This window comes from Gekko japonicus, unplaced genomic scaffold (genome assembly GCF_001447785.1).
Source record: "Gekko japonicus isolate JY-2015 unplaced genomic scaffold, Gekko_japonicus_V1.1 scaffold368, whole genome shotgun sequence".
In the NCBI taxonomy this organism is placed as follows: Eukaryota; Metazoa; Chordata; class Lepidosauria; order Squamata; family Gekkonidae; genus Gekko; species Gekko japonicus.
Genome location: NW_015176462.1, coordinates 589,626 through 601,837, shown reverse-complemented (window position 1 = coordinate 601,837; position 12,212 = coordinate 589,626). Strand labels below are relative to the sequence as shown.

The following is a 12,212-nucleotide window of genomic DNA, read 5'->3' as shown; positions in this document are numbered from 1 at the left end:
ATGGCCCAGATGTCCCCATTCGTCTTTGGAACTATGAAGAATATGGAGTATACCCCCTGTGTCCTTTCCTCATGAGGGACCAGTTCTATGGCCCCAACCTCCAGAAGATGCCAAACGGCCATCTTCAAAAGTCTGTGTTTCTGTTGATTGATTCCTGGGGATCTCTAGGAATCAGTTGGGTGGGAGAGTTTGGAACTCCAATGAGTACTTCTCTGAAACTGTGTCTAACACCCATCTGTCGATCACTGTTTGATGCCACCTTGTCACAAAATTCTAGACCACCCCCGACTCCTCTGCTGGGACTCCCAGCATAGTCAGGCCGAGTTTCCTTTCTTGGTGTTCTTTGGGTTCTGCTGCTTGTTGGGAAAAGAGGTTGATCTATTCTCCCTGTATTTTGGCTGCCACTTTCCCTTAAAGGACTTATTATAGCTTGGTTTGAAGTCCCTTCTATAATCCCAAAAGGACTGAGGCTGCTTTTTGGGTTTTCCTTTCCCTTTTCCTTGAGGAAAGCACTTTTTTCTTGTCTTTAGCCTCCACAAGGTACCTCTCTAGCTCTTCCCCAAAAAGGATGGTTCCTTTAAAAGGAACTGATGCCACCTTAGCTCTGGCCAAAGGATCTACATCCCTGTTTCTTAACCAGGTGTTTCTTCTGGCCATCACAGTGGAAGCCATTGCCTGAGCTGAATGTTGAAAGGTGTCCAAGGATGCATTTGCTGCAAAGGCCGGGGCTAAGGCAATCTTCTTGAGTTCATCTTTAAGCCCTTTGCAGATATCACTGTACGCTTTAGCTAATTCAGAAGACCACGCATAGGCCAACACTTCAAAATCCCCTTCGCAGTGCCTGCTCAATCCTTTTGTCACTATGGTCTCTGGGTAGGTCATCAGCTTCCATAGGTAAAACAGAAGTGGGAGCTAGACTGTTGATTGGATTATCCATGATTAGTAATTTAAACTTTTTTGAGGCCTCTGGAATAAGAGAATAAAACTTTGCAAAGATAGGGTGGTTAGCCTTAGGTTTGGCAGGGTGATCCCACTCTGCTTTCATGAGACTATAAAAGGCTGCTGGTAGAGGTACCCGTCCAGTATTAGACCCTGTCTTGGGAATGGTTTTCTCTGACCCCACTGGGAAGCCTGAGTGCTCTTCCTCAGTCTCCTTAGGAGTATAAAATAGCTCATGTCCTCAATACCTTGGGTAACATTTTGAAGAAGAAGAAGAGATTGGATTTATATCCCACCCTTCACTCGGAGTCTCAGAGCAGCGTACCATCTCCTTTCCCTTCCCCTCCCCACAACAGACATCCTGGGAGGTAGGTGGGACTGAAAGAGCTATTTCGAGAACTGCTCTTTCAAGAATAGCACTGACAGAACTATGGCTTGCCCAAGGTCATCCAGCAGCTGCAAGTAGAGGAGTGGGGAATCAGATCCGGTTCTCCCAGATTAGAGTCCGCACACTTAACCACTACACCAAACTGTTATATATTTCCTGAAGGAAAAGTCTAATTTGAGTAGTGGGAACAATCTCTGTGTCCTCCTCTGAAAGCTCTCCTTCTTCCTTAGTAGAAGAGGAGCGTGTGGAGTCTGAGTCTTCCTCCTGTTCACTTAAGAGAGGACTATGTTCCTGAGTGGATTTAGGATGCTTCTTATTCTTTTTTATTTCAGGGGAGGAGAAAGACTTGCTGTGATCTTTGGTTCTCTTTTGCCTATGTTTCAATCTACCACATTCAGGAGATGAATCATGAGAATCCCTATAGTGTGATGTTTGCCATAATTCTCTAAACTCCTTCCTCATTTCAGACTTTAACCAAAAAAGAATAATTGTTTTGGCATCTTCTCCTGAAAAATCCACTGTTTGACCCCCATGCTGAGATGTTTGAGTGAGACTGAAAGAGAGGGAATTGGGCAAATCAAATTCACGAGTTATATTCTCCATAGCTTACTTGGAGGGGCTATCTTCTCTGCCATTTTGCCTTCACTGTGAAAGTGAAAGAAAATTCCTTAGGTTCTAAAATGGCTTTCCTCCCACCTTTTGTTACCATGCTTCAGTCCCTGCCTCCCTCTAACTGTGTTGTCCCGCCAAGGAGGATTGCCACTTCACTCTCGTGATTAGTGGGGCTCCCTCCTGACCGTATGTTGGTTTCTGTAAAGTTAGGCTGCCCAGATTAACCTGGGAAGTCCCCCAACCGTGAAACCGCCCCATTCATGCCACTGGCGCTTACCAAGGGGCACCTGCCAGGCAGAGGTTCCCTATCTGGGCTACAGTTGTAAATTGAGCCCCTGAGAAAGGCCTCCCTAGGCCAGGAATAAAAAGGGGGGGTGAGAGGCTCCTGAACAATGCCCCTTCCCTGAAAGCAGCCCTCCTTCATGGAGAGTCTGTCCTTCTCCCCCTCAATCTCAGCCTTACCACAAAGAAGATCACTATTTCCAGATATTCCTGAATCCTAATACCAGAATGGTATTTGGATTCAGTAAATATTTGGGATTGCCGGATTTTTTTGCTCCATTAAATCTTATGGGGACTGTTATAGTCAATGGTCCCCATAGGACATAATGGAGAGTTGATCTGGGGTTATCTGGGGCTGTTTTTTGAGATAGAGGCACCAAATTTGCAGCATAGCTACTGGTGCCTCTCCTCAAACCCCCATCATTTTAAAAAGATTGGACCAGGGGGTCCAATTCTATGGCCCCAGAAGAAGGCGCCCCCACCCTCCAATGGAGGGAGGAAAAGGCATTTAAAGAGAACATGGCCAGCCGTATGGGATAGCTGGATAAGTACCCCAGCTGCTATCAGACTGACCTCCCCCTCGAAAAATACCCTGCTCAGATAAACAAAATGCACACCCCTAATTAGAACCTGGATAAGAGTCTTTTGAGATGTGGTTCTGTAATACCCTTTGAGACCTGACTATGTAGCCCATAAACGAGCAATACAAACATTTTATATAAACTTGTTATTAAAGTGTAGCTGATGTGATCCTTGCTATATAATTCTGAGGATGCTAGAGAATAGAGGCCTCCACAGAGCATGTGTGGGCAGCTGTGTGCTTTTATAGACTTGCCAATGCATGGGAAGGCCTTGGACATCCATGAAAATTCTAAACCAAAATGGGGTACTCGTGGTTGCTAAAATTTTGCTACACTTGAGAAGTTTCTCTTTTACCTTGTCATCCAGTTCCTGTTTCATCAGTTGATATTTTCGTCTGAGTTTTACATTGTCTTCTTCCTTATGGCTTAGTTCCTCTGCCAATTTATCACATTCAATTTTCATCTTTTCCACCTGTCGACGCTGTGCTTTTACCATATTTCTCTCTTCTGCAAGTTCTGTCTGATGGGAACGAGTAGAACAAGTGTATTTAAATTCTGATCACCTTTATATTTAATTTATTCTCATGATTGAGGTTCTCTCACCATTTTATTATTTAAAGGAAAGCTTTTGATCCCATATTACCTGTCAGATTACATCATAACTGCTTACACTAGATAGCTTTATTATAGTGATATATAACTGTTTACCCAAAATTGTTTACCTGTTTACCCAACTGTTTACCCAACATTGTTTACCTGTTTATAAAAAAGAGAATTATAACTAAAAATGTAAGGGCAAAGAAAATATCAGGGGGAAAAAGAGAAAAAATACTACTACCACTACCATCACACCCTTTCCCCTTCCCCCCTGAAGACCTTTTTCAAATTTTCCACTGAAAATTTGGGGAAACAGAGGGGGGGGGGGGAATCCAGTCAAACAGTTTCTCTACTAGAACTAATGAAATACTTTTTAAGATAAGGTTTTACTGACTCAAAATTTGTAATGCAAATATTTTAATGCAAGACTATATGCAGCATAAAAGAATGATAATTCGTGGGTGTACTATAGACATCCACAGTAAGGGCATATTTATTGTTTAAATGAGATCAATTTTATACACAAAAATATGCTATAATATGTATAATATGCTACTGAAGATTTCAATATTTCTGGTGTTAAAAAGCTTACCTCATTCCACTAGTCCTATTGTGCCTACATACCAGCTTCTTTCAAAATAATATACTTCCATGCGCAAAAAAGTGTTTTCTATTTTATTTTTTTCCTATCTAATTCTTTCTTCTTAGATGACAAAAAAGTCATTGGATATATTCCATTTTTCTTATACAGAACTAAGTCATTTGAACTGGAGATAAACATCTTGGGTTACAACTATATATGAAACACTGAGCTGAAAGAAGAGGAAGGACAGACTAGGAAAGGAGACAGAGAAGCTAAAAGCTGTACATTCTATAACTTTGTTTTAAAATTTGTCCCTCACCCAAACTTTGTGTTCTGTCAGAGCAAGAGATCTATACTTCTGTAAGTGAGGTTAAAATAGGTACAGCCAAGATCAACCAGGCCTCTTTTCAAGGCGACTCTTACTTTGGTAACCACTCCTCCTCAGAGGGGGAGTATGCAATATCCTCCCTTCTTAAAAATATTTGTACTGAGCCAGTCTGGTGTAGTGATTAAGAGCATGAACTCTAATCTGGGAGAACTAGGTTTGATTCCCCACTCCGCCACACACAGCTGCTGGTGAGACCTTGGGTCAGTCAAAAGTTCTTTCAAAGCTGTTCTCTCAAGAGCAATTCTTGAAAGAGAGCTCTCAGTCCCACCTACCTCACAGGGTGTCTATTGTGGGGAGGGAAGGAAAAGGGATTATAAGCCACTCTGAGACTCCGAGTGAAGGGTGGGGTATAAATCCAATCTATTCTTCATTTTGGCCTCACAAGAACCTTACAAGTAGTTACAGAGGGAGAGAGGACCAAGATCACTTAAGTAAGGTTCATGGCTAATTGTGGGTTTGTGCACAACTCTCCCAGGTTCTAATCCACCATACTGGCCACAATACAACACTGGCTGAAGAGTTTCAAAAGTAAACTCCAGTGAGAAGCTATTTAGTTGGAATTCACATGTAGTTTTGACACTATTCAGGCTTAGACTCAGTAGTGACTCGGGGTGGTTAGCTTGCTACAAAAGTGACAGTCCTTCCAGGTTTATCTACAGTATTCAAACTCATTGCACAGTTCATAAGCAGTTGGGAAGCAGTCCACATCCCGCTCTGAACTTTTTAACTCCTTTGACTGAATCTTGTTTTCATCTGTGCTCTATACCATAATATAACGTACCCATGTCCTGGGAAACCAGGTCTTGTGGATTCTCTCTCCTCACCCCTTTCCCTTCTACCATTTTTAGCTTTCAGTATAAATCTGTCAATGCAATAAATTCATCAACCTTTAAGGTGCCACAAGACTATCACAAAACTCTTGATTATTTTCCCTGCGACAGCAATTCCTAGGCAATTCACCTTTATTTTGCTTCTCCTCAGACTGGGAACATGCCCAACACATAGGAATCCCATTCCTTTAGTGACAATCTAAGTACCCTCTGTGTCTTATCTCTCTCATGGATCACTGCCTTGACATTGTGAGGGGGCTTGCGTGGTTTGATGAGGCTGTGGGCTATGCCATGGAGGGCCACCCAGGACGGACAGGCCACAGCAGAGAACTCAGACAAAATGTGATCCACTGGAGAAGGAAATGGCAACCCACTCCAGTATCTTTGCCAAGAAAACCCCATGGACAGTAACAAAAAGCTAAAAGATATGACGCCGGAAGCCCCTCAGGTCAGAAGGTGTCCAATATGCTACTGGGGAAGAGCAGAGGGCAAGTACAAGTAACTACAGAAAGAGTGAAGCAGCTGGGCCAAAGCCGAAAGGATGCTCAGCTGATGGTGAAAGGAAAGTCCGATGCTGCCAAGAACAATACTGCATAGGAACCTGGAATGTAAAATCTATGAATCAAGGTAAGTTGGATGTGGTCAAAAATGAGATGGCAAGACTGAACATTGAATTCTTGGGAATCAGTGAACTAAAGTGGACAGGAATGGGCAAATTTAACTCAGAAAACCATTATATCTACTACTGTGGCCAAGAATCCCATTTAAAAATGGTGTGGCCTTTATAGTCAACAAGAGAGTGAGAAAGGCAGTAATGGGATACAATCTCAGACATGACAGAATGATCTCGGTCAGAATCCAAGGGAAACACCATTCAACATCACAGTAATCCAAGTCTATGCCCCAACCACTGACAAAGAGGAGGCTGAAGTGGACCAGTTCTATGAAGACCTACAACACCTCCTAGAACTAACACCAAAAAAAAGATGTCCTTATCATCATAGGGGACTAGAATGCTAAAGAAGGAAGTCAAAAGGTAACTAGAATAACAGACAAGTTGGGCCTTGGAGAACAAGATGAAGCTGGGAAAGGCAAACAGAGTTTTGGGAGGAGAACATGGTGGTCATAGCAAATACCCTCTTCCAACAATCTAAAAGGCAACTCTACACATGGACATCACCAGATGGGCAACACCAAAACCAGATTGATTATCTCATTTGCAGTCAAAGATAGAGAAGCTCTATACAGTTGGTAAAAACAAGACCTGTAGCTGACTGGGGCTCAGATCATGAGCTACTCTTTGCAAAACTCAGGCTTAAACTGAAGAAAGCTGGGAAAACCACTAGGCCAATTCAGGTTTGTCCTAGATCACATCCCTGATGAATATACAATGGAGGTGAAGAATAGGTTTAAGGAGGCAGAGAAAAATATGGAGAGCAAGATCTCAAAATACACAGATGTCCTGAAGCAGTACGGCATCCTAGTTTAAATAGCACCCGGGCTTATTAAACAATTTCAAAAGTTCAAAAAAAAAAGAATAGGTTTAAGGGATAGATTTGATAGACAAAGTGCCTGAAGAACTATAGACGTAGGTTCCTGACATTGTACAGGAAGCAGCAATCAGCACCATCCCAAATAAAAAGAAATGCAAGAAGGTGAAGTGGCTGTCTGATGAGGCTTTACAAATAGCTGAGGAAAGATGGAAAGTGAAAGGCAAAGGTGAAAAGGAAAGATTTACCCAACTGAATGCAGATTTCCAGAGAACAGCAGGGGGAGATAAGGAGGCTTTCCTGAATGAACAATGCAACAGGTAAACAACAGAATGGGAAGGACTAGAGATCTATTCAAGAAAATTGGAGAAATCAAGGGAACGTTCCATGCAAAGCTGGCCATGATAAAGGACAAAAATGGTAGGGACCTAACATAAGCAGAAGAGATTAGGAAGAGATGGCAAGAATACACAGAAGAACTATACAAGAAGGACCTCAATGACCTTGACAACCACAATGGTGTGATCACTGACCTCGAGCCAGATATCCTGGAGTGCAAAGTCAAATGGGAATTAGAAAGCATTACTAACAACAAAGCTAGTGGAGGTGATGGTATCCCAGCTGAGCTATTCAAAAAGATGATGCTGTTAAAGTGTTGCATTCAATATACCAGCAAATTTGGAAAACACAACAGTGGCCATAGGATTGGAAAAGTTCAGTTTACATTCCAATCCCAAAGAATGCCACAGAATGTTCAAACTATCGCACAATTGCACTCATTTCATACGCTAGCAAGGTCATGCTCAAGATCCTACAAGCTAGGCTTCAGCAGTACATGGATAGAGAAATGGCAGAAGTACAAGATAGGTTTCAAAGAGGTAGAGGAACTAGAGATCAAATTGCTAACATTTGCCGGATTATGAAGAAAGCAAGGGAGTACCAGAAAAACATCTACTTCTGCTTCATTGACTACGCCAAAGCCTTTGATTGTGTGGATCCCAACAAACTGTGGCAAGTCCTTAGAGAGATGAGAGTACCAGACCAGCTCATATGTCTCCTGGGAAAACTGTATAAGGGTCAAGAAGCAACAGTTAAAACCATATATAGAACAACTGATTGGTTTAGCATAGGAAAAGGATTAAGACAAGAATGTATATAGTGATTTCCGGTTTCAGCGCGCTGATAGAGGGCACGCTCCTCCGAAGCTCCAGAGACAGTGGCTCGTGACCTGGCAGCAGGGGAGGGGATCTGGCTGGTTTTGGACTCCCCCTAGAGCCCATGTAGGGGGCTCTCAGCTTGGGATGCTGGGGGTGCCTCTCCCAAGGCCGAAGCCAAAGGATCGAGGCTCCCCTCTGCCCTTATAGGTCCCCACCACCACAGAACCATTTTGGGCATGAGACAAGCATACTGGACCAGCGAGCGACTGACCTGGCGAAAACAAAAAGACTTTCTCTTACCTGATGAAGCGGAGCATGAGTAAGATGCCAGCCCGGGTGCCCCCAAGAAAAAGTGGAGGAGGGGAACCTACCCACCCCTTGAAAACAGCAAAGATTTAAAAGCATTAGTGGGGGGCAGAAAGTGGTGGCGTTTGAGTGGACGACTGAATTTAATCAGTACAATTCCAGACTGATAAGACTTAAGCGAACTTTTACAAAACATAAACAATGTCTTATCGGGCTGAAAAGATGGCGGCGAAAGCGAAACTTCAACAAGGAAGTCTGTTTTCTAAACCGGAAGTGAACTTTGACTTTGCAGGCATGCTGGATACTTGCACTGCGATCTCTGGTGCCTCAGATGACTAATATCAGCAAGACCTTGGAGTCTTTACAAAAACAGCTCAAAGAATCCAACAAAAGAATAGAAGAAGTTGAAAACAAGATTAAAGCAATTGATCAAAGACTGGAAGTTGTGGGGGAAAAAAGATCTTCAGATAAAACTCAACTTTTGCAGTTACAAATGGAAAAATCTTCATATGTGTTAAGATTTCAAAGTGTACCAGAAGACAAATCTGAGAATCTGAAAGAAATCTTTAGTGAAGCGTTTGCACCAGTGACAGGCATTAAGGCGGAAGTATTACAAAGCGAAATGGATATGATCTACCGGACATATTCAGAATTTATTAAGAAAAAAACCCTGCCTGGTGAAATATATGTCAGATGTCTCAATACTGAAAGCAACATCTGGGACTACATTGAAAATCAAAGAAGAAGACATCAGAATACTAAAAGACATTCCATTTGAGATAAGGAAGAAGAGAAGACAATACAAGAACTTAACCACCTATCTACAGGAAAATTTCACTACCTACCGATGGATACTACTTGAAGGCTTGATGTTCAACTACAAAGGAAAAAAAGAAAAGATTGACTCTTTTCTCAAAGCAAAGCAGTTTTTGAAAGACATCAGGAACCTAAAAAAGCTACAAATAACACAGAGGAAGAAGAAGAAGGAGAACTGGACAGTTCATATGACTTAGAAAGCCACGAAACATCTGCAGATGGCAGCTCAGAAGTAGACTCTGAATCAGAACTGGGCGCGGCAGCACCCAAACCACCCCGAGATGATAAAAGCAAGAAGAGAAAGGAAGGAAAGGCAAAAATAGCTTAAACTTTAGGAGAAATGTTTATATTACATTACATAATTTTGCATTGTTAATAATTTTAATTTCTTGCATATTGAAACAATAGAATAGAATTTTTATTCTTAACTTGAATAAGAGAAAAGTTTTGACAAGATATTAATTATTATCATATATGGTCGTTGTATAGCTGTAATTTTTGTTAGTGTAGTTTTGTAGAATGTATGTAGAAAATTAATTTTTTTAAAAAAAAATAATATATATTGTCACCCTACTTATTTAATTTATATGCAGAGTACAACATGCGAAATGCTGGCCTGGATGAATCACAAGCCAGAATTAAGATTGCCAGGGAAAACAACAACCTCAGATATGTGGACAATACCACTCTGGCAGAAAGTGAAGAGGGCCTAAAGAGCCTCTTGCCAAAAGTGAAAGAGGAGCACGCAAAAGTTGGCTTGAAACTCAACATCAAAAAAAACTAAGATCATGGCATCCGGCCCCATCACTCCTTGGCAAATAGAAGGGGAAGTCATGGAAGCAGTGACAGACTTCACGTTCCTTGTTGTAAGTTAATCTGACAGCAGGAAGATCACTATGATCTAGCTGACAGTTCAGTGACAGCTACCTGTCAGCAGGTGGACAGATAAACTAGTTCTGACCGGTTATGGCTGGCACTGGACAGTGTGAAGTCACCATGACTCAGCTTGTTGCTGATTGGTGCTGCTATGTATATATGTCTGTACAGAAGCCATGTACGTACCTCTCAGGAGGAAGCAAGCGTCTGGCGAAGCACTTTGACTGTAAATTCTGTGAATAAACCCTTGTATATAGTGTACCACTGGACTGTGCAGTGTGGTTACTATAGAGGGGCAGAACAGCAAAGAACTGGTAAGAGCTGGGAGGCTGGAAAGTCTGCTAAGGTGCTGAGTTGGCTTAGACTGGCAGTGGACCATTACTCACGCTCTGCGCAACACTAATGGACTCCTTGTTAAAAGGGATCCCTGGTGTGACACCGTTCTTCGATGATGTCTTGATTGCCGCTGCGACCCCCGACGAATTCGCCTCTCGGCTCCACACCGTCCTGCAGCGTTTCGACTCGGCAGGGCTCAAGGTGAAACGAGAGAAGTGCCTCCTCAGGGTCTCGGAGGTGGACTTTCTGGGATTCAGAGTGGATGCCAACAGCCTGCACCCGGCCGAGGACAAAGTAAAGGCCATCGTGGAGGCTCCCGCCCCCACGTGTAAAGCAGAACTTCAGGCATTCTTGGGACTAATAAATTTTTACCATGCCTTTTTGCCCCACAAGGCAGCGGTAGCGGAGCCCCTGCACTGGCTCCTTCATAAGTTGCCACCTGACCCAATCCCAGCAGGGGACCAGCCGAAAGCAGACCGTGCCTTGGCTTGCATCGTCCTGTCGGTAGCAGATGACCAGCTTCTGCACATAACGTCAGCTTTAACGGCACGGGAGGCTTGGCAGGCACTGCGGACAGTTTATGTCCAAACTTCAGCTGGGACTATAATGACTTTGATGCGTCGTCTTTACCGGAAGGTTCAAGCACCAAATGAATCGGTAAGAGACCATGTAAATAAACTAACAGAACTTTTTCAAATGCTCGAAGGGAGGGAAAATCAGGAAGACAAATGTTATCTGTTAATCAGTTCCCTGCAACCATCCTTCGACACCTTAATTGCCTCCCTCGAAGGAATGGATCCTAACCAACTTTCTTTCAACCACGTTCTTGGGCGAGCGATAGAGTGGGAGGAACGCCATAAACCGACCTTGGTTGCTAAGCAACAGCCTGTGGATTGTACAAGTGCTGGGGAAGCTAGCCGAGAGAGCAGAGCCATAAAACCTGAGCCGGGATTACCAGCCACGGCTCTGCGCGTAAAGAAATGTTTTTCCTGTGGATCAAAAAATCATCTAAAGAAAAACTGCCCGTCTATTAAGAGGAATAAGGCTGGCAGCCGATGTGATTTCCAGACTGGCCACCCAGCCGCATCTCTTGTTACTACAAAGGGAGTGGAGCAGTATGCTTTCGTCCTTGATAGTGGAGCCAGTGTGAATCTGGTGAAGAGTCCTGATTTCCTGTGCAATGTACAGGATACTCCACTGAATCATGTCAGTCTGGCAGATGGTCATGCTGTTGATGTAAGTTGTTCGGGAGAACTCATCCTGCCTGGGATAAATCACACCTTCAAAAACGTACTGTGTGTTCCCAGCCTGGAGTCCAACCTCTTAAGCGTTCGTGAGATGACCAAAGCTAACTTTGATGTTGTTTTCACTAAAGACTGCTGTGTCATAAAGAAAGGGGGGAGGGAGATTGCAAAAGCAAACCTGGTGAATGGAGTGTATTTGCTTGAATGTTCTCAGGTTACAGCTTCGGCTGTTGTGACAGGGAATGTTAACCCCCATAATGAATGCATCCATTTAATGCATCGCAGATTAGGCCATGCATCATTTGGTGTTATCAGTAAAACACTTGCCTTGACAGGGAATGAGGGTGTAAAACCTTGTAAAAAGTTCCTGGACTGTGGGATTTGTAAACAAGTAAAAAGCCATGCTTTTCCTGTTGTTCGGAGGAGTGAGAGAGAATCCACTCACCCACTCCAATTAATACATGCTGATATTCTAGGGCCTTTCCAGCCAAGTTTATCACATAACAGATTTGCGTTAGCTCTGCAAGATGTTTATTCAAAATTTGTTTGGATTTACATACTTAAACACAAATCTGATGCTTTTGAGACACTAAGGTATTAATACATGCTGATATTCTAGGGCCTTTCCAGCCAAGTTTATCACATAACAGATTTGCGTTAGCTCTGCAAGATGTTTATTCAAAATTTGTTTGGATTTACATACTTAAACACAAATCTGATGCTTTTGAGACACTAAGGTATTGGTATAAACGAGTGAAAAACCAGTTAGGTGACCTTAAAGCTTTGC

The 12,212-nt window shown here is 42.9% G+C and overlaps 1 protein-coding gene across 1 annotated transcript in view; it reads right to left on the bottom strand.

The window, feature by feature from the left end:
* Positions 1-12,212, bottom strand: part of CEP128 (centrosomal protein 128kDa) — a 334,110-nt gene that overhangs the window by 199,518 nt on the left and 122,380 nt on the right. The window contains exon 15 of the mRNA XM_015427028.1: positions 3,158-3,322. Coding sequence (XP_015282514.1) covers positions 3,158-3,322 — 165 coding nt within the window. The remainder of the gene's footprint in view (positions 1-3,157; positions 3,323-12,212) is intronic.